The 27,969-nt window shown below is 46.0% G+C and overlaps 1 protein-coding gene across 1 annotated transcript in view; it reads left to right on the forward strand.

Annotated features, from left to right (window-relative positions):
* SLIT3 (slit guidance ligand 3) overlaps nt 1-27,969 on the forward strand; it is a 585,386-nt gene that overhangs the window by 75,773 nt on the left and 481,644 nt on the right. Inside the window, exon 4 of the mRNA XM_045792074.2 lies at nt 24,693-24,764. Coding sequence (XP_045648030.1) covers nt 24,693-24,764 — 72 coding nt within the window. The remainder of the gene's footprint in view (nt 1-24,692; nt 24,765-27,969) is intronic.

The following is a 27,969-nucleotide window of genomic DNA, read 5'->3' on the forward strand; positions in this document are numbered from 1 at the left end:
GTTGTCCTGTTTCTTTTGTATGCTTCCAGAAATTATTCTTTTTTTTTTTTTTTTTTAAGATTTTATTACTTTATTTGACAGAGAAAGACAGCCAGCGAGAGAGGGAACACAAGCAGGGGGAGTGGGAGAGGAAGAAGCAGGCTCTTAGCAGAGGAGCCTGATGTGGGGCTCGATCCCAGAATGCTGGGATCACGCCCTGAGCCGAAGGCAGACGCTTAACCACTGTGCCACCCAAGCGCCCCTCCAGAAATTATTCTTATACAAACTTATGAAAGTGTGTGTGTGTGTCTGTATGTGTGTGTGATTTCATATGTATGCATGTATATATGTGTGATTTCATATACCAATCAGAGCTCTATCCATAGATGGAGAAGATAATCATTTATTTGGTGTGGTTGAAGGAACCAGAAAGTCCAATAGCCAAAAAACACATGCCCATGACCTACCGTGGATCCAAGATTTTTTTTAACTATTTGAAAATTATTCTTTAGATTTTAAAAAATTATTAAGACTATTTAGAGCAGTTTTAGGTGTGCAGTAAAATTGAGGTGAAGGTACGGAGATGTGCCTTACGCCTCCTTCCCCCGTACACCCACAGCCTCTCCTGTTGTCAACATCTCCCACCAGAGTGGGACATTTGTGACAATTGATGAACCTACCTTCACACATCGAAATAACCCAGAGTCCAAGTTTCCATTACCCTTAATTGTTTGTATTGTACATTCTGTGGGCTTAGGATTTAGATTTTTTTTTAAACCTCCAAATTAAGACTTCTCTTGCATTTGACTAGGATCCATCTGTCAGTTTGTGAATGAAGAAGGCCTGTTTGCAAGTGGGTTTTAGTATCTTATCTCTGCCTGTGGGGGCCTGATGGAGGCACTGGCCACACTGGGCGCTGTAGTGTGCAGAGCAGTATGGGGTCCCAAGGACCGGCAGGGGCTGAATGGGAAAGCCATGAGTACAGTGGGACCGGAGGGGAAGAGTGAGGCCATGTTTGAGGAGGGGAGCCAGGAGACACACTACTGGAGAATTGGGGGCCGGGACAAGAGCCCCAGACTGACTCGCATTGGCTGCCTGGTGCGTGGGCAAGTGGGCTGTAGTGAAGAGACGGCACAGAGGAGAGACCACAGCCTCCATGCTTGCCTCCGCATCTGTCTCCACACATGCAGAGACATTGAGTCTCTGCAACTAGAGACTTCTTGACAACTCGGGGTCTCAAAAGATTTCCAAGAGCAACAGAGGAAGAGGCACTCAGTGAACGCTCACCTATAATCGTGTGCCTTTGTTGACAGATGCCTGTCTTTGTACTTAGGGTGATAAACTGCTTCTGTGATTTCATCTTTTGAGTTTCCATGTTGCCGTTCCTCAGGATAGGAACAGGCATCCCAGAAAGTGTCACCACTTGCTTGTAGCTGAGACTGAGTAAGATGAGAAGCCCTCCCTCAGGCAGGATCTGGAATCCATCCCTCCAAAGGTGGGGCAAGCCCCTTGCTGCCTGCCTCAGCCAGCCCACCCTCGCCTTTCCTGGGCAACACAGGATGTCCCGGCCACACAGGATAGACAGACAGCAGGAGAGCAACGGTCAGTTAAGGCACAGATGAGGTGAGAGGGGCATTGTGCCCCTGACCAAAATCCTAGTTCTGCCACGTACTAGTGGTATGATGAGTCATATAGTAAGTAACTTAAGTTCTTGGTTTTATCATCTGTAAAACGAGGTAAAATAAATAATGGTCTGGACCTTATAGGGTTGTTGAGAGTATGCAATTAGTTAAAACCTACAAAACCCTTAGAACACTGTGAGCACTCGGAAAAGGTTAGGTGCTGCTGGTATTACTCCGGAACCTTACTGTGCCTCTGTTTTCAGCTGATGTCACTGTCTAAAAAGGAGGTGGGTCAGTCCAATCCTACCGCCTTTCTCTTCCTTCTGGCCATAAACCCCTGCGGGGCAGGGTCTGAGGTTGACCTGATTCCTATCTGCCTCTGCCCTCCGGGAATGTGTCCTTCAGGCGGCCCTGGTGTGTTTGCTGATCTAATCAGGAGAGTGATTCAGGGCCCATTCCAGTGTTTATGTTGGCTCTCTGCCTAATCTTGTCCGTCTTGAATCTTGAACTGTAAGATCAAGAAGATGGGCCAGATCTGGTTCAAGTACTCTGCAAGGTGGAGCCTTCCAAACATTTGGAGAGATAAATAAATGTATCTGGGGAGGGTGGCTGGGTGGGTGGTAGTTTCATGTTGGTTTTACTGATTAATTCCTTTGGGAACGTCGTGTTACCTGGAGTGGTCAGTTGTACCATCATTCTGCCTCTTGTCTTGGACACTGAGTTTCTAAGAACTGGTGCTGGCATTAATTGGGCATTTACCAGTTACAAACTTGTGTTAACCACTTCCATATGCTTAATCTTGGGCAAGCCTGAGAACTACCGGATGAGTCAGCTTGATTGTTTTCCCCTTTGCCTAGATGAAGAAATAGAAGCTTAGAGATGTTAAATCACTTGCCTAGGTCACAGATGTAGTAAGTACAGAACCAGAACTTAGGCAGCCTGTCTACAGAGCTCTGAACCCTCAGACGTTAATGTTCACAAGAGCCACCTGGAGACATGGCTAACAGGCCGAGGCTGGTTTAGCAGATCCCAGGCATGGCCTAAGAGGCTGCATTTCTCACTGGCTCCCAGGTGATGCTCACTTGCTGGTTCCTAGATACTTTGAGTGCCAAACCAGGAAGCCACATAGCCTTGGCTTCGCATGTTATCTATTTTGTTTGGGCCTAACGATTGACTTCTCACACAGCTCCCTGACAGCACTCATGGTGAAGATGATGTCACATGGAGCTCTCAGCAAGCCACACAATAAACCTTTAGAGTCTTTGGGGAATGTACTTGATGAGGCAGTTGCTCTGCTCTTAAAGGGCCTAGGAATCCATCCTACTTGACTGAGCGAGGGCCTTTCTGTGCCCCTGGATATGTCTGTTTTTCTGGTCTCCGCTGGGTTCCTGGATCTGGGACCCAGAGGAAACCACTATGACCTTGATTTTTCACCCAGACCTCTTTCTCTTGTGCTCCCCACCTCTGATCATGGTCTCATTTAGTCTTTCATTCCCCCAGGCTCAAATCCTTTCAGGAATCTGATTCCTTCCTTAACCCCAGTTTTCCTTTAGTTGTCAAGTCCCGGACTGATTCAACCTGCACAATATCTGTGACACCTCTGCCCTCCAAAACCTAGAGAAAGGGACAGGGTCCTGATCACCTCCTGATAAAAGAAGCCATTATATGCAAACAGTCATGGAACACTACATCAAAAACTAATGATGTACTGTATGGTGACTAACATAATTAAAAAAAAGCCATTATTTATTTGATAACCAGTATGTGCATTATCTACTTCATTGAGCTCTTACCACTGTCCAGCAAAGGCACTATCAATTATTGCCATGGGTCTGATGGACACGAGAGTCAAGAGACTCGCTCACTCCAGGCCACCCAGAAGTTAAGTTTTGGCTCCAAGACAGAACCCAGAGAGTCCAACCCAACTCTAACTCCTAAACCTCTGCAATACCGCCTTTCTCCTTCCTATCCATCTCCACTCCAGCTAGTGGGGTTCCCAGTTTGGTCACTTGTTCATTCACCAGCTACCGATTAGGCCTCTAGTATGTTCCAGCACTCTGTGAGGTCCTGGTAATTACAGTGGAGAGTGAGACAGGTATACTCCCTACCTGTATGGAGCTTCATTTCAGTAATCACATCATTGCTACTTGTTAGCTATGTGACTTTTATCGGGTTTTTTAACCCATATGAATCTATATGCCCATATAAACTTTGGTTTTCTCACCCATAAATGGGGATCATTATAGTACCTACCCCACTGGGATGCTGCAAATATCAAGTGAGGTCATGTTTGTAGCACTTAGCACTGGCACGTAGTAGTTGGGCCATATCTACCTGAAATCACATGTGAATGAAATTTAGCTTCCTCAGCGTGCCATTCTAGGACTTTCATCCCAAACCCCTATGTGCCACCTAAGATGAATCACTGTTCTTCCCCAGCAGGACACACTTTTTCTTGATTCCATGACCTGACTCAAGTGCTATTTTCTTTTGCCGTTTATGAAACCCTACCTCTTCTCCACCATCAGACTCCTACCTACTCTTCAAAGCCCAATACAAATGTTCTCTCCTCCACTAAGCCTTCAAACCCACCTACAAGAACAGCACTTTGTTCCGTGATTGTCTTGTCCTCTGGCTTCCATGTAGTACTGAATCCTGCTGTCTTGTGTTCTAGAGTACAGGTCTGACTCCTTGGCTCCTCATTCATTCAGCGGATATTTCATGAACATTCACTGTGGTAGGCACTGTGCTACCTATGGCGGTATAGAACGGAGGTAATAACTGTCGTGGTACCTGTCTTCACAGACTGTACAGTCTAGCACAGCATTGTCCAATAGGATGTTCTGCAGTCATAGAGGTATGATATCTCCTCTGCACTGTCCAATATGATAGCCATTAGCCACATGTGGCTATTAACCACTTAAAATGTGACTAAAGTAGCTGAGGGATGAATTTTTAATTTTGTTTAATTTTAATTAATTTTAGTTTAAATAACCACATGACTAGTGGGCACTGTATTGGGAAGTGCAGGTAGTAAGAAGACGCTGTTAATCAAATAATCACAGAAACGATGGAAAGTTACAGTTGTACTAAATACTAGCAGAAGGAGTACGTGTTGCATAAAGGCATACTGGGGGATCTGACCTACTCTGGCAGGGGTGGTAATAAGGGAAAGTAATAATGATTTCCTGAGGTAGTAATGATTGAGCAAAAATCTGAAGCTATTCAAAAGAAGGTTGGGGAGCATGAAGGGCGTGCATGCAAATAAGCAGGCAGCATGTGCAAATGTCCTGTGGTAGAAAAGAGCACGGCCTGTGTGAAAATCTCTGAGAGTCCAAGAGCAAGCGTCATATCCCTCCATGCCTCTTATTTGAAATCTCCAAAGCTCTTAGCACCATGCTTTGCACATAGTAGGCATGGACTTAAATTTCACATTTGGATGTGGGAAGCCAAGGTCTCACTAACTATGCAGCCATACCTATTTCCTCCTCAGAAGTGCCTCAGCTGGAGAGCCAGGAAACAGGAGCTCCCACTCCATCTCTGCTGTGGAGGCTCCAATCAAAACAAGGAATCTTGTTTTTTGTCTCAGAGAAGCTTCTTTATCATATATATGGCTGGCATCCTCCCACCTCTCAGGACTGTGGGAAATATTCTGGGTGTTGTTTGGAGAAGATGTGGCCATAGGCAGCGGCTGGAATCACAAGAGAACCTGCGTATTGTACCATTTGTCCATTATTGAGCAAACACATGTGAGTACTTACTAGAAGCAGATGCTCTGCTAGGTGTTGAGGATGTGGTCAAGAGCAAAAGTGATAGTGTCCTTGATCTCACAGAGCTTGTATTATGGCAGGGACCCCCAGGGATCCCAGGCTATAGCAGCCAGGGCTACTAGCTCTTCGTGGAACCTGCAGAGTGTTTGTGGCATTCTGTCATGTTCTCCTGGGTCAATGCACAACTCAAACCTGCTCTCCAAACCCAGCCATCCTATGCTTGGTCCCAAAGGCTTTGGACACAGAGTCGAGCCTTCGAACTGCCTAGTAATTGAGCTGTAGACTCCTGGGAGCTGTACATAATGTGCTTTATATTCTCCCCAGGAACTCTGCCTTGCACACAAGTGGGGAGTGTGTGAACTCCACAAAGTCATCATCTTTTAATAAGAAGAAACAAATAACTCCTTGTTTACACCCCAGCTTGCAGTCCCCACACCAATTTCTTATTCACACCCTTGGCTCACAAAAGAGCTTAAACAAAGTTTCGTCCCCCAACGCTGGGGGAAGGGTGGAAAGTCTAATATTTTTTAACCTACTCAAGGTCTTGTCCAAACGAGTTGTCACCAAAAAATGAAAGCCAGATGTTATTTTAGTGAGAAATAAATATGTGGCCAAGCTGTGGATTGAACCTGAGGTCCCCCTGGATAGTTTCCACGTGTGTCGGTAGCTGGACTCCCAGGTATCGGCAGCTCACATGCTTTCTCTTGTCTTTTAGCTGAAGCGCAGCATGTGCAGATGGCTAATGAGCAATTAACATTGCAGCCTCCCATCCCGCCACGGCGATACCCATCGGCTCACAACTCAGATTCAAACCAGTGCCGTGAGCCGCCGGGGGCTGCTGAGTTCAGGGTGAGAGGCAGAGACCCCTATCTGGAAAAGAGGGAGAGGACAAATCCAGGCTGAAAGGGCCGCCTCCAGCTTCTCAATGAGGGATCTGCTTTTGTTGGGAGCCCTTAAATCCTCACGGGGAACATACTTCTGATAAACATCGAGAAAGTACAGATGAAATCAGGGCCTCGGAGCAAAGAGAGGCCCTTTGGGGTTTAACATTACAGCGTGTTCTTCCCCAAGTCTAATTCAATGGTGAGCTTTTCAGCCAAAGGAAGTGTTTTCGGTAATTGGCCGAATCTCCCTAGGAAGACCGCTGAGCTTGCTACTGCTTCTATCAGAGCATTTCTCATCTCTTGGATTTTTCTCACACTTTTCAAGTTCTAGATACAATCATTTGTACCCTGGCCTTTGAAACATGTCATGCTGGTATTAGAACTTCCTCGGAGGGCAGAATAAAGGTGAGAAAGGGGGAAAATAATCGAATGGAGCTCAGAGGGCCAGTCGGGTCCAGAGCAGCGATAAACCCCTGGGGAAAAGGCAAGCCAGTATCAAACCTGGAGATTGTGGGTGAGGGAGTTAGAGGGCTTGGCAGGCAGGTGATCCAAATTAGGAATGGCTGACCCCCAGACCTGGTGCATGGCACATAGGCAAAGCAGGCCAGGGGCACATAAGGGTTCGGGCTGACCTCAGAGACACTGGGGGAAGAAGCCCAACCGAGGGGCTGGATCACTGGCACTGGGCCAGGGTCTCTAGGGAAGGAGGGCTCTGCTGAAGTCAAGGCAGAACCCTAGCTTTAAGGAACCTCTCTGAGGTTTCCTCCTGCACAAACTGAAGATAAAAAAAGTTCATAGCTCATAGGGTTATTTTGAGGATAAAATGGACTAATCACTGGCAAGTGTTTAAAACGGTGGCACTCAATAAATATTATTATTTCATGACAGGGTTTTAAACAGGAGGGAACAAGAAAAGACACAGTTCCTAAAATACAAGTTTAGCTCTAAGAAAGATGTTTTTCAAACTAGGTTGGCCTTTAAAACATACCACTCATTTACTCATATACTCATTTGATCTTTCCTTCTTTATTCAAGAAATCCTTATTGAGCCCCTTTGATATAGAAGGCATTCCTCTAGGCCCTAGGATACAGTTACAATCTGGAGCAGGATTTGGCAAAGTGCAGCCTGTGGGCCACATCCAGTGCACTGCCTGTTTTTGTAAATAAAGTTTTATGGGAACACAGTCGTGCCCAATCATGTATATATTGTTTATGGCTGCTTTCATGCTACATTGGCAGAATTGAGTGGTTGTGACAGATAGCCTAAGGCCTGCAAAGCCTAAAGTAATTACCACCTGGCTCTTACAGAGAACATTTACCGACCCTGGTGTGGAGACACCTTTCAGTACAGCACTCACTCTGTAATGAAAGAAGCCAGTCAATAGGAAATTTCAGTATAGCGAAATAATTTCAGAAGACCATAGGTGTAGAGAGAAGGATTAGACAGGCTCCCTAGAAGAGATGCCCTCTCAGTTGAGACCTGGAGGCTGAATAGGAGTTAATGAAGTAGAGGAGAAAAGAAAAGAATTCCAGATAGAGGGAACAACATTTGCAAAGGCCCAAGGGTGAGAGAGAGCAGGGTATGTACGGGAGCTAAATGAAAGTCATCACAGCTAGAGGGACAAAGGACAGGTGACAGACACCGAGCTTCCCAAGCAGGATGAAGATGTTTTAATATTTTCTGAGGACAGTGGGGAGGTATTGAGGGATTTTCAGCAGGGGAAACAATATAATAGGGGAATCAGTTCACCTGGAATATGTAGAATTGCTTTAAGAGTTGAGCGGGAAGGTGAGGAGCGAGACTGGAGGCAAAAGGCTGGCAGGGGGAGCCCATTTCAGTAATGAAGGGGAGACCATGGTAGCCTGAAGTAGGAAAGAGGCAGTGGAGGTAGGAAAAGAGAAAGGTTTGGAGACATATTTAATGGTCAAAGCTCACAGCACACAGTGACTTGTGGCACATGGGGAGAGTCAAGTGAAAAGGAGTGAAGCATGAGAGAGGATCACTCCCTGGAATGAGGACCGTGTGGGTAGGAGCAAGTTTGGGGTGGAGGGAGATGACAGTATCCACATCAGACATGCCAATGGGATGCCCACGAGGAGATGTCCAGTTGGATTCAGAGCAGGCCATGTCATTCATTCCACTGCTTTAAGACGGGAGGTGAAGATGTTAGCTCTTTGAATATCTGAAGGAAGTGTTTTCTAGGAAGAGGAAAGCAAGGAGAAGGCCTGAGGAAGGGAGCACTCTGATGTGTCCCAGGAGAAGCAAGGAGGCTATGTGGCTGGTGCAGTGTGAGAATGCAGGAGAGTGGAAGGAGCTGACGTTTGAGAGGCAAAGGGGGAGGGAGGTAGACAGATCACGTAGAGACATGTGGCCCATTGCAAGAACATCAATTTCACTGAGTGAGATGGGAGCCATTGGAGGATTCTCAGCAAAGGAATGACTTAATGTGGATCTTGAAAAGATCATTCTAGCTGCCAGAGGAGAAGAGGATGTAGGTGGGCAGTGGTGGAAGCAGGGGAACCAGACAGGAGACCACTGCAAATCTGAAGGCAACTCCTCCTCCCCTGTATTAGTCAATTTCCCTTTTATCTAAACAACCTCAGAATCTCAGTGTCTTATGGAAAATAAGTGTTTATTTTCCTTGCTTATGGGTCATAAATTGGCTGTGTTTGGCTGATATCAGCTGACCTCAGCTAGGCTCAGCAGGCCTTCGATTCAGGCTGTAGACTGGGTTTAGGATCTGTCATGTGATTTCTTATTCTCCTTGGGCTTGTGACTACCAGAGGCAAAAATTTCTCAAGACAGGTGGAAGAAGAGATGAGATCAAGCCAAACCACAGAAGCACATTTAAAGCCTCTGCTCACATCACACCCAATAACCTTCTATTGGCCAAATCAAGGTACATGTCCAAGCCGACACCAGCAGGGTGAGGAGATGGACACTGCCCTCTTTCATGGGAAATACCACAAGGACACATGGCCAAAATCTTAGGTATACAATTCTATCACAGAGAAGAAGGGAAGAATTAGCGCAATAAACCCATCTACCATGTTTTCTCTCTATTCCAACTATCCTCGTCATCTTCGTATTTGTCTGCTGATTATAACTCTGGTCCCCTTTGACTCGTACTTCCTCACGTAATGGGCACCTCCGTGTTCTCTCCCATCAGCTCTTGCTTCCCCCTGTTACAAATTCCTGCATGCCCTGCCTGAGTCTTCTTCCTACAGTGTTCCTTTCTTCATGTCAAGCCTGGTCAAGAGACTTCAGTGACCAGCCATTTAGCAACACAGATTTCCCCCAAATGCGAGCAATTTCTATACCCCCTTCATGGTTCTGGTCAACTTGTGTCAAACCTGTACTGTTATTATTTAATATTTTCTTTAACTTGACTTTAAGTCAACTTACTTTTTCCCCTTAGCTTTATCTTAAGTAATAATTGCCACCAGAGAGTTACACATTTTTCTAAAAACATAAGAATATATGCTGATTAACATAAGCATGTTTGTGCATTTACCCTCTGAAATCACTTTAGAGGTTTGATGACTGCATTTGGGGACCCAGTGGCCTCCCACAAGCCCTATAGCTTCATCTCATCCATCTAGCCTTCATTTTTGTCTTTACATATTTCCACTGCTGGGACCATGATGGTTGCTTCACTGTCTGTACACCTGTCATGGAAAAGCATTTGCCTCTAGCTGTGCTCATGCTGCCCTCTGAGCCTGGAAGACCTACCCCTTTCTCTCTACCTGTCCTTGAAGACTTGCCTCCTCCACAAGTCCCATAGCCCCTGATTGGCTCTCCCTTCCTGCTTCACTTACAGCCGATATCCATCATCCAGTGTTCCAGCTCATGCTTCTCTCATTGCTTCACATGTGCTGATCTTACCAACTTGACACACAAGTGCGCCCAACCTCACATGGCTTGTGCCTGCCAAGTCTTAGTCCATCTACCCATAGGGCATCCTCATCCTTCACTCAGCCCATTAAAATAGATGCTGTGCCTGAGGTGTCCCATCAAAGTTCTTTCAACCATGTGTTGTCTCTGCCCTTTCTCTGTTTTTCGTTCCCTAGCTCTTTCCTCTTTCTGTCGCCAGATGCTAATCCAATATTGCCTCCTCCATGGAGCCATAAAGACTTCTCCCACAGCTTCCTCTATTCCCTTCTCCATCAGCACAGATCACATTTGCATGTGGTCGTCAATGTACTTCTCTTCCTTCCATAGTAGACTGACTGTAAGCTCTTTAAGGAGAGGATCTTGCTGGATTTGGTGTCCCAGAGCATGGTACAGAACAGGCATGAGAATATACGGTATACATACACAATGGACTATTACCTAGCCACAAAAAGGAATGAAATCTTGCCCGTTGCAACAACATGGATGGATCTAGAGGCTATAATGCTACGTGAAGTAAGTTGGACAATGACAAATACCATATAATTCCACTCACGTGAGATTTAAGAAACAAAGAAAGAAAGAAAAAGACAAAAAAAAATCGGACTCTTAAGTATAGAGAATAAACTGACTGTTGCCAGAGGGGAGGTGGTGGGGGAGGGGAATGGGTGAAATAGATAAAGGGGATTGAGTACACTTATTTTGGGAGCACTGAGAAATACATGGAATTGTTGAATTGCTATATTGTGCACCTATAACTAATAAAATACTATATGTTAATTATACTTGAATTAAAAGAGGGAAGCATCAAAAATGAGTAGAAATGAAAAAAAAGAAATAAACACTGAGTAAATATTAAATTTCTCAATCAATTTATGAATTAAGTGCCTTGAACTTTGCTGTTTCTGCAGGACTCTGTCCTTTACATCTTGACTTCTCTCTTTTTCCTTCCCTAAATTGCTTGTCCCAGGTAGGCAAATAGTAGGTGCTTGTTAAATTTGCAATAAGGTGAGTTCCATAGGAAATGCAGGAGGTAGCTAAGACTGACAATGAAAATTGATGCCAATTAAGGTAGTTCAGCAATTCTAAGTGCTTTCAGGCCTAACCTGATTTTAAACATCAAATGTATCATGCTTTTGATTATCGAAGGCAAAGGGGGATGTGTTTGGAGCCCTTTTACCTTTGTCCATGATTGAAAAGATGTAATTCATGTTAGGTAACTAGTCCTGTCCATTCTGCATCAGCTCTACATCTGGAGATGGTGTTTAATCCTTTTTCAGGATGGAACTGGTATCGTGTGTTGTGTGAGTGTGTGTGTGTGTGTGTGTGTGTGTGTGTGTGTGTGTGTGTTTGTGTGTGCATGCATGTAAAATGGAGAAAAAGAGAGAGAGCAATCCAGATGCCAACACACCTGGAATCTATTTGTGAGGATCACTGGTTCAGTCCACAGCTTGGGCCATTCATTTATTTCTTGCTAAGTGAACATCTGGGATTCAGTTTGAGACGCCAACAAGTTTGGAAGGGATCTCAAAGCCGTGGTTGGGATGGGGAACTGCTCGCCTGAGGTGGGAGTGAGAGAGGTGAGCAGGGGCTCTTAAACTATTCTGCAGACTTCGGTTCAAATGCAACAGCCAGAGGGTGGAGAAACCCTTCCCAGGCTGGGAAAGCATTCACAACCACGAATAACCAAAGAAGGTTCAATCAGATTAACGCAATAATGCAATCTGAAAAGTGCCCCCTTTCCCCTTTTCTCTTTCCCCCTGTTCCCTTCCCACCCCACAGTTCTAAATGTATCCAGGTATCTTCCTTTTCTAGGAAAAAAAGAAAAAGAAGAAGGAAAAACCTTGGACCTAGACCAGGAAGGAAATGCTATGAGAAAGTAAAATTCTAATTAGTTATAGATGAGAATTGGTCACAGATAATTACTCTACATTCCTTGGCTCATGCCTGAGAAGGCTTCAGAGATCTGTTTTTTGCTTGATATGTAGACATATATCTAGATACCTAGATAAACACACAGAGAGGCATACCATCATTAACAGATCTTGCAGAGTGCAAGTGTTTAGAACAGAAACGAAAGGGAAATTTGTCATTCACAAACTAGGAATGTTTGAATCCTTTGCTGTCAGGACTCTTTTCCTTTTCTCTCTCTCTCTCTCTCCCTCTCTCTCTCCGTCTTTTTTTTACTTTGAACTTTCTTAAAACAAAAGCAAAGGCCAATGGGTTCAAATAGGACCATTTTTAACAGTATACTTCCAGAAAATTTGTGCTGAGTTGAAAATGCCCCCTGTGACATCCACCAGCTAGAGTATTTCTCCTTCAATTTGCATCTGTCATTTTCCTACCTGTGGGTCAAAGGGGTCGGAGACCCAGATGACAGGCTGAGAACAAGCCAGAGAGAACATAGGAAGTCTGTGATAGGCTCTGCTCATGCCATCCTATTTAGAACCAGCTTTGCTGCATTGTTTTGGAGATTTTAAGGGGGGAAAATCCTCATAGCTGCCTGAAGTATTTTTCTCTTAAATCCTAGTCTCAATGACTCAACATTAACCATAGGCTGCTCGAGGCATGCTTAATGTCTTGATGGAGCGTGCTTTTACAGAGCAATGCTAATGTCTGAGGAATTCTCAGTCCTCCTCCTCTGCCCTCCCCAACAGAGCTCTCCCATATTCATTCCCGGGCAGCACAGACAAGAGAGAGTTTGCCTTTGGGGGCCTTCTGCCTTTTCTTGTTAGTACCCCTCATTCTGCTGAAACAGAGACCTCACTCTGATGCTCCACTCTAATGCTCGGCCTCCCACTGGCTTCACTCGGTTCTGGAGCTGTCCTTGCTTCCCCCTCACTCCACTGTACAAATCAGATGGTGTGTGCCTCATGCCCCATACTCTCAGGACCTTCTTTCCAGCGCTGTGATCAAGGGTGTTAATCTGTGCTGTTGTGATTGCAGCTCTCCAGTAACCTGGTTGCAGTATTCCAGCAGGTCCCTAACGAGATCTTCTGTTTTTCATAGCCAGAGTGAAATGGCCACCACAGGGATGCTCGGGCAGCCTTGCATAGCAACTTCCAGCACTGCAAGCTTTTCGCAGAGTTTACCATCTTCATCTCATTTGTTCCTCACTAATTTCGTGGGATAGGTAAATTAGGTATTCACTGACTCCTTTCTTCCATCCTTCCTTCCTTCCTTCCGCCAACCAACCAACCAACCAACCTACCAACCAACTGAATAACCAAACAACAAATGTATATTCAGCACCTACTAGTTGCTAGGAACTATTCTAAGTTCTGAGTTGAAGTGAACAAAATCGACATACATACATACATAAATAAATAAATAAATAAATAAATAAATAAATAAATAAATATTAATAAATAAAAACCCTCTTCTCATGGCACCTCATATTTGGATGGGTACTCTAATAGGTGTCATTATTCCCATTTTTCATATGAAGAAGCCAAGAGAAAGAGAAATTAAACCCTAAGGACTTAGAGCTCATTTAAAGCTGAATGTAGAATCCAGGTATCCTATCCATCTCTCAGAAAAAGGAGAATAATAGAGGGATCTTAGGAATCGTCTCAATAACCCACTGATTCTGTTGATGTAGAAATCCAGGATGCTATGGTTTACATAGCCATGCAGCTCTTGGGGACAGAGATAGGACCACTGCCCACCTTCCTGAAGCCCCAGCCCTCTATGCTATCCTTGAGTTCTTGGACCCTGTAGGGGCCTATAATTCACTGGCTCTGTCATCTTGTCACTGTTCCATACCCACCTAATTACCTCGTCTTATTCCATTTGGGCTGCTATCACAAATACCAGAGACTGGGTAGCATAAAGCAACAGAGATTTATTTCTCACAATCTGGAGGCTGGAAGTCCAAGATCAGGTACCAACATGGTTGTGTTCTGTGGAGGGCACTCTTCTGGGCTGCACACTGCTGACTTCTTGCTATTCCTCTCCTGGTGGAGAGGGCAACAGATCTCTCTGGAACCTGTTTTAGAAAGGTAACAATCCCATTCATGAGGGCTCCGCTCTCATATCCTAATCAGCTCCCCAAGGCCTATTTCCTAAATTATCACCTTGGGGGTTAGGATCTCAGCATATGAATGTGGTGTGTTGAGGGGGGGGAACTACAAACATTCAGACCATAACAACGCCCCTTACCTCCTTAATCAACATAGATATCATGGCCCATTTTCATAAGAACAATAACTCCCTCAACTCCCTTGTCCATCTCCCCCTCTTTTGTAGTTCCTGCAAAACCCTAACCTAGGCTGAATTTAATTTCAGTTGTTTGCACCCCGTCACCTAGGCAGCTTGGATGTGTCTGGACACCAAACACATGCTCACGTAGGCTGATCTCACAACTCAGGATCACTAACCTCACTGGTTGCTGCCCTACCAACTTCTAGCCTTTCCTGCAGTTCATTCTCCTGCTCTTTCCTGGAAAACTATTTCTTACCTTCTCTCCTCAGTCACCCACCACCCTTTTCCCCTCTTCAGTCCCTGCTGACAATCTAGCTTCCTTTTTCAGTGAGAAAATAGAAGTACTCAGAGAACTTCCATAGACTCCCATCACCACGTCTGCCATAACCCGTCACCTAACTTCTGCCTGCCCTGCTGTTGCCACAGATGAACTTTGGCCCTGTCAAAGGCCATTGCCATCACTTGTGCATTGGAATTTTCCCTGTCACCTGTTCAGGAGCCTCGCTCTAACAATTTTCCCCTCATCCCCTTCATCCTCAATTTACCCTATTTACCAGATCACTCTCATCAGCATAGAAGCTTGTTGCAATCCCCCCATCTTAAAAACTAAAAACAACAAAGCCTTTCTTGACTCCATATCCCCTGCTAGCTACCAGCCTGTTTTCTGTCCTCCTTTATTGTAAACCCCTTCAAAATCCTTGTTTCTCCTTGATTTCCTCCTCCCACTCTTGAGCCACTCCAGTGACTAGTTCATGCCAACCTCTGTACCAAGCTGCTCTGTTGAGGTCACCAGTGAGCTCCGCATTGCTAGATCCAATGTCATCCTTATTTTTCTCGACCTCTCTGCAACAATCCCGCCCCGCCTGGGAACTCTCTCCCCTCACTTGGCTTCCACGATTCCACCCTCTCTTGCTTCTCCTCCTACCACACTGGTGGCTGTTTCTTGCTCTCTCTGCTCTCCAGTGAATGGTGCAGCCCACCGCTCATCCTCACTCCTCTTCCCCTTTCTTCAATTCCCATAGTGGGACAATGGTTCTTGCCTTTAAATATCATCTACTCTCTATCTTGGTCTTATTCCTAAAGCCCAGATTTGCATATCCAGTTGTCTATCAGGTGTCTCCACTAGGATATTTATAAGCATATCAGATTTAATACATCCAAACCTCGTCCCCAGACCTGCTCTACCCACACTCCTCCCCCATCTCCAGTAGCAATAATTCCACAGTTTCAGATGCACAGGCCCAATCTCAGCATCCACGTTCATTCCCCTGTCTCTCAAGCCTCACCTCCAATCCATCGGCAAATCCTGTCTACTCTACCTTCAAAATATTTCTGTCTTAACACCTCCACAGCTGCCACCCTGGGCACCAGGTAAAGAGAATTCCCAGAGAAGGGAGGAGCACGTGTAAAGACCCTGAGGAAAGGGAGGATGCAAGACCGGAATGTCCCAGAAGGGATCAAGGCATGATTCTTGAGTCTGGGGAGCTGCCTGCCATGTCAGGGTGAGGTCATCACTATGGGGATCCAAATTTTGGCCAGTGTCAAGTGGTCTGGCTGTCTGAAATGGACCTGGTCAGCTCTGGCGAATATACATGACTTTGTTAAGTTGCACGCTCAGTATGCCTGCAGTGTATGTTGGGTGCATGTGTCTGTGTCTGTGCATTCACATGCATGCATGAATGCGTTTTCTCCCATCCTAGACATGTTTTCCTGGAGTCTGAGCCCTCAGTGTACTAATGTGGCTTCATGTACAATCTACTGGTAAATTCCCACAGACCCCTTGCTCTTGAATTTAGTCCTAGAGAAAGCAGCCTATGGTCAGCCCCTGGGATTCCCTGAATTGTTCTAGGCAAAAGTGACTTAGGTCTTATGGGTCAGCCACCCTGGAACAAGAGGGCTTTCAGTGCCCTGTGGCTCATTCTTTGCAGCGTCAGTAGTATTCTGCTGTGGCTGCAAACAGAGGACTCTTTGCCCTTCTTTCTCCCCACCTCCTTCTCGCCTCCTGAAATCAAGGTTTTTTGGAGGGAGGGATATTTGGGCTTACAGGTCAGAGGCAAAGCAGGCTCAGGCCACTGATGTGCTCTGCTTTGTTTCTAACGACCGCGTAATTGGAGGAAAATTGGTCCAATGTGAGGTCCAGGAAAGTTCAAAAGGGGTTGTTTGGGAGTCTTTGTGCTTATTTTCTTTTCACGCTCGAGTTCTGAGTTGGATCTCAGCAAGGTGAGATCCTGGGCAAGCCCCGGAGCTCTCTAGAACCGTACATAAATCTCAGTACAAAGTCACCTACAAGGGCAAGCAGGGACGTTCCCAATGGATAGATCCTTTAGGTCTGAAAGGTGAACAAGAATAAATGCTTGTAGGGGCGCCTGGGTGGCGCAGTTGTTAAGCGTCTGCCTTCGGCTCAGGGTGTGATCCCAGCGTTCTGGGATCGAGCCCCACATCAGGCTCCTCCGCTAGGAGCCTGCTTCTTCCTCTCCCACTCCCCCTGCTTGTGTTCCCTGTCTCGCTGGCTGTCTCTCTCTGTCAAATTAATAAATAAAATCTAAAAAAAAAAAAAAAGAATAAATGCTTGTAGAGATGGCTCTGGATTTCCCTCCTCCCCTGGGAACAGTGATTCCGGGCCCCTCAGAGCCTTCCAGAAAGGCTGGATCATGAAATAGGCCTTGGACAGTAAAGCCAAGAGAGCACAGGGCCAGTTTCCTAGTCCGCTTTGACTCAGTTTCTCTAGCTATAAAACAGACAAATGCTCTCTGTTACTGACCTCTCTACCAGGATTGTTATGAGGCCTGCTGGTCAACCAAGCACCAAAGTGTTAAGGAAGCAGAATGGTGAAGTGGTTCAAAGCATAGGCTTTGGTGTCAGAGAGACCTCTTTCCAAACCTTGTTTATCAGTTGTGTGACTATGGACAAGTTACATAACCTCTCTATGCCTCAGTTTCCTTCTGTAAAATAATGACAGTAACAGTGTTTATTTTGAAAGTCACTTTAAGGGTGAAATGAGAGAATGCATATAAACATCTCACACAGTATTTAGCACAGCGTAAGTGCCCTATCTTGACAGAAAAAAGGAAGGAAGGAAGAAACAACAGGAACAAAGAGGTCATTACTGTTGCTCTGATGCTAAGACAAGGTGGCTGATAGGCTAGTTCTCACCAAATACCCAAGATCCCTGTAGACCTCTCAGCTTCCTTGACAGTAAGGTTTGTGCTGTGCCATTAGTTCTGGCCAGTAAACTGAGAGCAGGGGTGTTACGAGTCATTACTTGGTCAGGAAAGCTGAGAGCTGCTGTGGCTCCTTGTTTCCTCTCTTCTCCAGCCCAGCAGACTGGGAGACCATGCCTTCCCTATGCCATCTCACAAGATGGAGTGAGTTCTTTATGCGAGCGTAGAATCTGTGTTTACTGTTAACTTGATGAGATCTTTGACCTCATTTGTTACGCTAATAGCCTTGCTGACCGGCACAGTAGTCTATGCAGGAGAACTAAATCTGTTTCTGGCCTCCGAGGCATCTAGGGATGACGATGGTGACAAGAACAGTAGCTGCAACAGTCACTATTTATTGAGCCTTTGAGGAGCGCTGCAGAGACCTTGGCAGTTGTTAAACCATTCATCCCTCTCAGGGACCTCATGAGGTACACATTTTGCTATTACATAGTAATTGTGATCCTAAAATAAACTTTAAGTTATTTTTAAAGTGGGCTCTCTGGTGTACCTGGGTGGCTCAGTCGGTTAAGCATCTGACTCTTGATTTCAGCTCAGGTCATGATCTCAGGGTTCTTGGGATTGAGCCCTGCATTGGGCTCTGTGCTCAGGGGGGAGTCTGCTTGAGAGTCTCTCTCTCCCTCTGCCCCTTTCCCCATTCTCTCTCTCCTCTCTCTCTCTCTCAAATAAATAAATAAATAAATCTTTTTAAAAAATAAAAAAGAAATAAAACAGGTTCTCTCAAACAACTTTAATGAGGAGAAAACTGCTTAGGGGCAAGCATTTTAGACGATGGAAACAAAGTTATTTCTCTCACAGAAATGTCAAAAATAAAGGTTTTAATTGCTATTAAGGACATTCTGAAGTTACAAACTAAAAATAACGGATTTTCAAAATTGGCATGAGCCAGCCTAAATGTCAGGGAGCAAATGCTGAATTCTGTTGAAGATAAGACTGAGGTCAACTTGCTTCTGAACCATCAAAATAAATTGTGGTTTGGACCAGAAGTGCTATTAAAAGGAAGCCCCCACTAGATCTCAAGAAAGCTGCTAGCAAAAAAATAAAAACAGATTTTAAAAATGGAAATCCCAATGGCAAAGAAGAATCAGTCACCCAGCAGAAGTGGCCATGGATGCTGAAGCAAATTGGCTTTCTTTCCACACACGGGAATCATTTCTGATCATGACAGTGAGGTAAACCAGCAACAGCACAAATCAGTTTTCTTACTGAACTGATCAGGTTACATCCAGTTTGCATTATGAAATTTGCATAGCAGGAAAAAAGCCTGAATGTGATTTGACCAGTGAGGAAACCAAGAAAATAAGAGGACATCAGTGTTTACAGGAAGCAAGTATAGGAATAGCCCCACATCAGGGCTGTCTGGTTTTTTCACTTGCAAAGGTCAAGTTTTTTCCCTTATGCTCACAGAGTTCGCCTGATGTATAGTGACACCTGTATATCCTCATGGATGACGGTGCTACCTCTGAGCTGGGATTCGAGACTCTGCAGTTTGGGGCTGCCCTTCCTCTGGGCTTACCTGGAGCCTCAGCTCCATTGTCTCTCCATCCAGCCATTGGAGGAGGCTTAGAGCTTCTTCTACTCTGAACGACAGAGACTCTTTGGCTCTTGTTGCTTAAACATGTGACATTTCTGAAAGTACCAGTTGACCCGGAGAGCATCTAGGCTGTCTAGGAAAGTGCCTGGGGTCTGGGGAACCAATTAATTTCATTAGTAAAGTAAACAATCCCAGTGACCTTTGGGAGTTAGCACACTTTGACTTTTCCCCTCCTTCAGGCCATAGCTGGGCAGCTGGACATGCCACCGCTCCCTGAGGAAAGGAAGGCTTGGCTGTGCTGTGGCCTTGCCTTGGCCTGGAGGCTTCTCACCCCGTGCTTTACCCAGCGGGGGAAGTACTGAATGAGCCCTGCAGTTCTTGCCTTGCCTGTCAGTGAGGCAGGTGAATCTGCAAGAAGTATCTGGAGAATGCGGATAGCCAAGTGGGCCCTCTGAGTTGTGTTCGCCTCCAAACAGGACAGCTTCTGTCACCTAGCCCAGGAGGGCCATTGATTTTCGGGTGTCCCAAATTTGCCATTCTTCCCTTATGATTTATTCACGAAATTCAGCAGGCCCTTTCTGAAGCACCTCCCACTGCCTGCCCAGGGCTGTGTGGGCTGCAGTTGGGACAGCAGGAAGATATTAGATGGATTTTCTACTCTTGAGGACCTTCAGAACTTAATGGGAAGATGAGACTCACACATTAGGTGATAAGTTGAGACAGTGTGTAATGAAGAGCTAAATTAAATATTATCATTATCCACGGTAGTTAAGAGCACAGGTTTAGTGTCTGGTTTCAGATCCCATCACAATCATTTTGGTCGGGTTCAACTTTGGGCAAGTGCTTTAACTTATTTAGTCTTCTGTTCCCTTATTACAGGGCTACTGAGAGTACTAGCCTCAACGCATTTCTGTGGGAATTAGGTGGGATGGTGCAGGTAAAGAGCGTAGTACAGCACCTGAGTCGTGGCCTCTCTGTTACTATTAACTACTGATACTAGTTGTCAGGACATATTTGAGAGACCCCAGTAGTATAGAAATCTTGAATCTAAACACGCCATGTTTAGTGTGCTGATCTCCCTTCTCTGTTCCTTTTAGCAGTGATTGGTAATCTCAGCTGATCACTTACTCAGTTAGCAGGAGCCCTGGGGAACAGTTTTAACACCTCCACCCCTGTAACTTCCTCTGACTCTGTTGATGATGCCTCCCATATATCTCCTACACCCCAGTACCATCCTCATCCTTAAGCTGGGTCCTCACACAACCAAGTGGATTACACAAGAGCCCTCTTCACTCATCTCCTTGCTTCCTTTTTCACTCTCTGCCAAACCAGGTTTACTGCTACTCAAGAGGACTTTCTAAAATCCAAACCAGATGATCATTCCCTTACTCACACCCCTCCTGTGGCTTCCCATTACTCTCGGAAGTCACCCGAGCCCAGATTCTTTATCATGACCCACAAGGGTCCTTGCTGTAGGACCCTGCCTAGCTCTATGGCTTCATCGCTTCTGTTTCTCATACCATCCCCGGATCCAGCAATGCAGGCTGCTCCCCAAGTGCTCCTTGGTCTCATGGTCCTCCGTGGCCATGCACTAGTCTAGAACCCTTTGTCCCTGTCTCCTGAAGAGTTGTAGTCATGCTTCAAAACTAAATTCCAACCACTTCCTTTGGGAAGCCTTCCTTTACCAGGTCTGGGTTTGCTGGCCCCACTCTGTGCTCCTACGATACCTTTGTCTTCATGTCTATCTTCTCCACTACCGTCTGATATTTGGAAGGGAATATTCTTATTCATCTTTGTATGTTCATATTGAAAAAGGACTGGAGAGACGGGTGGATGGTAGTTGGGTAGAAAGCTGTATGGATGGGTGGATGGATGGATGGATGGATGGATGATTGAAAGGATAGATAAATGGACGAATTCAACAAAAAAAGTGGCAAAGCCTCTAATCAGATCTTCCACCCAGATGCCTCCAGAAAGGTCATTGGCAGTACTGCAAAGCTTCATAGTTTTCATGCCGAAGAGCAGTATGACCTTGCAATTCACACCCAGTGGGTTTTGGACCTTGATGCTGCCCATTGTACCAGCAGGGAAACTAAAAAAGAGCGCTGATCTCAGAGGGAGAGGGACAGCGGGGTGGACTTTATCTTATCACTGACCTGGTGTATGGCCTGTTTGTCAACCTCCTCAGGTCTGCCCTAATGTGGGTCCCATTCGGTCCTTTGTTCCATCCAGGCGTCATGGATCTATTTTCAGCTTGAACCACGGCAGAAGATTTCCACCTCTGGGCCCAGGGTGATAGAGCAGTGGACGGCATGAGTGATCAAGGCCTCATGGCTAGTACTCCCATCTGCAACCCAGGGCTTCCCTGTCCCTCTACCAGGAGAATGACGTATTTCATACTGTTCATTTTCCTGTCCAGGAGCTTCTCTCCAGCAGTCCCGTGGGAAATGCACCTTATGCAGCTTGGAGCCTTCATCGGCTCTTCAAGGAAGACCTTTCGGCCGGCTTGGTTAGTTAAGTCAAAGTGAATAAATCCTGTAATGAACTGGAAATGAACTACGGCATCAAACTCCTTGTGATAGGGAGAACCAGCATGAGGCCCGCCCAAGCTGAAGCGGAAAAACCCAGAGGCTTTGGGAGAAGAGCCCAGCCCAGCTGCCCTGGAAGGCTCATCAGGGTTTACAAAGCAGCAGGCAGAGCACAATTGGCTCAATTTGGTTGTGTTTTTATTTTTGTCCAGCCACAAATACTGAAAAATGATTCCTTCCCTTCCTGGAGCCTTGGAGCCAAGCTGGTTTTATTTTTAGCTTCAACTCTGGTTTGGGGCTTTTAGTGCACTAAACACCCTACCCGACGCAGGCAGAGGCGAGCCAGATTTTCGGGTTTTTGCCTCGACTGGAGTGTTGGTCGTCTGAATGTAACTGTCACTCAGCTTTGTGCGGCTGTGACAGTAGAGGGTGGTTCCAGACAGACCCACAGAGAGACCAGTTCTGGCCTTAGGGACCTCCAGAGAGTCCTTTTCAGGGAGGGAAACGTATTCAGAGTGGATGGTTGTCTTTGCTGGGGCAGAAGGGGCGGCAACCGTGGATGAGAGGAAGCAGAGGGAAAAAAATAAGAAGAAAAGGAAAGAGGAAGGGAGCTGTCAGTTATTGCAAGACTTCGAGTGGTTCGTGGTTGGGAACCAGGGCTCTGGAGGCAGACTGCCTGGGTCCAGATGCTGTCCCTACCACTTCCTCACACCGTGGCCTTGTGGAATGTGCCCAACCGCTCGGGTCACCAGTGTCCTCAGCCGTGAGGTGTGAATCATAATGACGCCTGCATGCAGCCTAGCATCTGCCATGCAGTTAGGACTCAACATCATTCTTATTATTATCACCGTCTTCTTGCTGCAATGCTAGACACTTAGGCGTATACTGTGTCATTAAGAATTACTGTAACCCAAAGAATAGGGTTATTTTGCACATAGAACACTGAGGCTCAGCAGGCTGGGTAACAGCCCCGAGGTCTCACAGAGAGATCAAGATATAGTTAGACCTGAAACCAGCCCTGGCCAGCCCCAAAGTCATACCACCATGACTCCCCTGGGATCAGTACTCCCGCATGACATAAAGGGACCTAACACTGATTGTATGGGAACTCATCTAAACAATCAGCTAGATCACCCTCCCCTGGGCTCTCCCTGTCTCTCCATTTAAGTGACAGGAACACAAAGAATAGATACTGGGCGTAATCAAAAGAATACTGGTCAAACTCATGGAAACAGCAAGTATAGTCCCTTATCAGGGACGGGGTGGGGGGCGGGGCGGGGGTAACAACCTGAAATAGTGTTTCAGTTTTGTGAGATGAAAAAGATCCAGAGATCTGCACAACGATGTGAATCTACTTAACACTACTGAGCTGTACAGTTGAAAATGGTTAAGATGGAAAAAAAAATTTTGCTACAATTAACAAAAAATTAAAAAAGAGCACTGGTGTGGGAGTCAGGCTGCCCATAGGGTGAGGCAGTGAATTTGAGCTTATCCCATCCACCTTCCCAGCCTCTTGTCTGGCCCTCCTCATCAAGGGGCTCGCTAACAGCGTCACTGGTCCATACCTGCCCACACACACCGTGAGCCCCTTCAGGGCTGAGCAGCATAATTTCTGACGGGAGCATTATTCTGGGGTCTTAAATGTGCCTCTCTTACATGCTTTTCCCTTTTTAACCCCCTTCTAGTTCCCTGTCCCTCTCAAGTGTTTGGCCATCAACTTGGGATGAAAGAGGGAAAATACCAAAATCCCACCCAGGGAATCATGTCTGCTTGGCATGGTGGGTGGAGTGTGGGCTTTGGGACAGAACCAGGGAAGAAGCTCACCTTTCCTTCAGTTTGCTTAACTCTAAGATAAGATAATAATGGTTGTCCCAGGTAACCAAACAGGCAGTTCACTCTAAGGAAGAAATTCAACGAGGTTATAAACTGTTCTTTTGCTCCAAGACATTCTGGGGACAGATGTGGAGACACTGGTTTGGACGCTCACTGATGAGGCTACATGAAGATACTAGGAGAGGAGGCATGGGAGCAGGCAGGGAGCAGGGTCTCCCTCTTGGCCTCCCACTCTCAGGAAAGCAGCCTTCTCAGAGGCCACAACAAGGGTTCCGTGTCCTTTGGAAACACACATAGCCTTCTTTACTATTGGCATTAGTATTGACCATTCTCAGGAGAGTGTCTGACCGGCTCTGTTGCTGCCATCTAACATGGGGCATTCTTTCTGGCCGAGTTTACCTCCAGCCACACAGCATGCCCAGACTGTGATCTTTGACCCAAAGCCGACTACTCCATTGGGCGTGGTGGGGACAGTGTCCAGGGCCAACAATACTTTTAGAGGCCCATGAAAATGCTTTCATTTCTTCTAAAATTATAAGGGAAAAAAAAGCCCTTTCAGGTCAAAGTAAATGTTATTATAGATAATATTAATATATTTTATACCAACATAGTTATGAAATATATTAATTTTTATAGAGATAGGGACAAACAAAGTCAAGTGTCAAGGGCCCATGAAAGTTACAATGTAGCCCTGCTCTGGGCCAAAGAGCCAGGCTGGCAGGGATTCCATCTGGCCCCTCAACCCGTGGCCTCCTCTACTTCCATAGTAACTTCTATCTCCCCACCACACCACCACCGCTATCTAGGATAGAATATTCTCTCTGGTATTTTATTTCTTTTTAGGGACCCATTTGGCATATCAGTTTCATCACTTGGCAATAGCTACCTGGAGCACATGGCCAGAAAATTTCAAAAGGCTTGTATGGAATATGTGGGAAAGAATGTATGATCAATTAGTGATGTCTGTCCTAGGCTCATGATGGGGGAATGAAGCACACATGCTGTGCTCGTGCCTATGAGTGACCTTTGCCTTATATCCTCAACTTGACTTCAAGCTTTGCAAGACAGAATATGCCTTAACATGATGTGTATCCCTCATTGAAAGATCTAGAAGGTCTCTTTATACCTATCGGTTGGTTGAGTGATTGATTGAAGTGGTATCTGTGAATACACTTGATCCAATTTACTGTCCCCTGACATCTTTTCATTCTTCTCTTCATCTGTAGGCGCCTGAACAAGAATAAGCTCCAGGTCCTCCCAGAATTGCTTTTCCAGAGCACACCGAAGCTCACCAGACTGTGAGTAGACTTGAATCATGTTCTCTACCTGGCGTCCTGCCTGGCTTTGGTGATACGGATATTGTGATTGCCTTCGTGAGTGGAGCCTGATGCCATGTAGAGAGTGGCAGTTAGGCCATATGCACGGGGACTTGGAGCTGGGCTTCAACGTGGCATGCCCCCACACTCCCCTCCACACCCAACTGTTTGCTCCCTTCCTTCAGAGATCAGTGACTTAAGTGGCCAATGAGAGTTAGTGACTTGTAGTAGATCTCCTCTTTGCAAGGAAGGACATGCTGCCATTTAAATGGGTCTGGCCTTACCCAGGGAAATGCCCTGAGGATGAGATTTGAGATCTGACACCAGTGGTATCTGAAGGCACTGGATTGGACTGAACATTTCAACCTCAGCCCCCTGCAGACTAGAACCCCTCCTGCCCTTTGCCTGCTTCCTACCACCACCAGTCTGGGAACCCTGGGTCTGGAGATCTATGGTTTTGTGGGAAAAGGAAGCAACACCTTGAATTTTGCTTTATCTTCCGGAGTGGCCCGGGATATAATGCAGGGGGAAGATTGGAGATGCTTCTGTGCATTTGTTCAGTATGAGAGTGTGGAGGTTTAGGAGCTTGAGATGCATGTCAGAATGGAGATTGTGATTCACATATTGTGGGTGTTAGGCAAGTGCTAATTAACTGATAGTGAATGGCTCCATGGTTCCGAACCTACAAGTCATACTGGCAATGACTCTTGTAACACATGGGATGAACTGGTTGGCCCAAGCCGTGGTTTTCTGAATGGAGTGACAGTGTCTGGCTGCTTAGTAGTCAAGCAGTGAGATTTACAGCCTGGCTGGAAAGACTCTAACATTACTGGGGAGGCCCCAAACTTGTGGCCACATTCCCACTGGCTGTGTTTAATACCTATTTATGCAATCGAACAATGCATGTAGGCTCCAAGATACATTGAGAAATATGAAACACATGTCAGTGTGTGCACTTAAGAGTGAGTTCTGAATTAGGAATCTGCATCTATATCTGTATCTGTGGGTACACACAAAGAAAGAGACCATATACATACGTGTATTTTAAAGGGTACTTTGTTGAAACAAGAACAGCAAGTGTTGGCTGGTGTTTAAGTGCTACCACAGCCCGGCTCGCCTTCTCTCGGACACACCTGTACCTTGTCAAGGTCTCCTCGTGCTGTGTGCTGTATTTCTCTGGCTCAGTCCGCTGGCTGACTTTGCTAAACATGGGCAAAAATATGTCCCCCTTTGCACCCTTCCTCTCTGAATCCACCTTGATGGGCGTGAGGGTGAATACAGTGACGTTCAGCAGCCTGGGTGTATGGCTGAGTTGGACAAGCAACACGAAACAGGCATGCGGGCAAACAACCTGGTTTTTAATTTCCTCTTCCTGTGTAGTTCCTTCCCTCATGTTCACTTACTAGCCGTCTCTCCACCCAGCACTACACTGTGCCTTTTCAACCTGCTCCTAAATAATGCTGGCTATCTGCTCTTCATCAGAAATCTCAGCATCACTTTCTAGGCACACAGAAGGTGTGTGGGGGGCTGGGGCTGCTGGAAGGCTTCGAGCAGGTGGGGTCTGAGTGTTCCACTTGTTGCAGGACATCGGGCGGGCTGGTTCTCATGGAACGTGGCCTTCCAGCTGCTCCCCACAGCCATCAAAATGATGCCCGTCTTGTGCAAGTCTGCTCTTGATCCAAGCAGAGGAGGACTTTCAGGCAGCAAGATGCTGGGGGCCAACCGCAGGCAGACAGCCCAGGCCGTGAGAAACCCCAGGGTGGTATCCTGTCACTTTCTAACTGAGAGAGGTTGGGGGAGTCACTTTCCCTTCTGTGCCTGAATATCCTCATCAGTAAAAGGCAGACACCCCTCCTCCCTTTCATCTTCTTCGCTGAGGAGTTGTGAGCATCAGACAAGATCACAGAGTGCGTGTGTTTTCTAGGGTTTACAGTGCGGTGTGAGTGTCATCACCAAGATAACTATGGCTACTCCTACACTTCCCATCTTGTCAGCCTCACTGTCTGATCTCTTTCTCTGGGGTGCAGGAAGGAGCTGGGAGTTGCTGTGAGCACTGAGGTGGGTGACACTGAGCTTTTACTTCAAGCCAGAAGAGCTGTAGCTGGGAAGGCAGGGACGACACTCGACTCCATTTGGTGGCCGTCCCTCTCCAGGTCCTAGCACAGAGGCTGGCACACATCAGCTCTCAGTGAATGGGCAGATGAAGAAGTGAAGGATATAGTCCTAGACATATAAACAGTGCCCTTAGGCTCTGTTTCTTTTATCCTCCATTCACTCATTCACTCATTCATTCATTTAATAAGCTCTTCCTCTGTGCTTGTTCCAGCCTGGCCTCTGCTGGGTTTTCAGCTGCAGACATGAAGGATGCCCAGCTTCTCTGTGTGCCTCATCATGACACATTCTGAATGGCTGCCAAAAAGCTGAGAGCTAAATATAATTTTTTTTTTATTGAAGCAACTATATTAACCCAGGTTTCAGCTATAATCAGCAATCCCCTTTTTTTTCCTCTGGGCTTGATCTTTGATTTTTCTTAATGGCCCTATTGTGTCTTTGTCTTATTTTGTCAGCCACTGCAGGGCCTTTTTGGAAGTAAGCAGGGTACAAATTAGAAATCAATAAATGTGCAATCATGAGTGTGTATACATATGCCACTAGCTCTGTTTTAAAAGAGCATTGCATCTCAATAGACACAGTGAGCCATTTTCCAGGGAATGCTAAATGTGGGTACTGTGTGGCTGTCTACTCCGTAGTATGCCATGTGGGATAAGTAGCAATTCTGGACACGCCTTTTCCTTTCTTACTAGATCTGTACACAAAAACTGCCTAATACTCAGTGTTTATCCAAAGAATACCTTTTGGAAAGGCTATGGACATGTAATAAGATGTTTTCAGGAGTGATGGGAAAGGGAAATAATATTTATTGAAAACCTGCTATTATAATAACGCTACTAACCAGTGAGTGACAGAAATGTGACTGAAGTTAGTTTAATCCAAAGAGGAAATATATTAGTTTATATGCCTGGGAAGCCCAGAAATAGTTATGGATGGCTTTAGGAACAAGTGGATCCAGCGGCTCGGTGGTGTCATTGGGACTTCATCTCACTCCCTCCATCATGTGTAACAGCGCACATGATGGTGGGAAAAAGAGAAGACTCCAGGGCACTAATCTGGCAGTCCGGGTAGCGTC

Source organism: Ursus americanus, chromosome 15 (genome assembly GCF_024610735.1).
Source record: "Ursus americanus isolate L20-20 chromosome 15, mUrsAme1.1.p, whole genome shotgun sequence".
NCBI lineage: Eukaryota > Metazoa > Chordata > Mammalia > Carnivora > Ursidae > Ursus > Ursus americanus.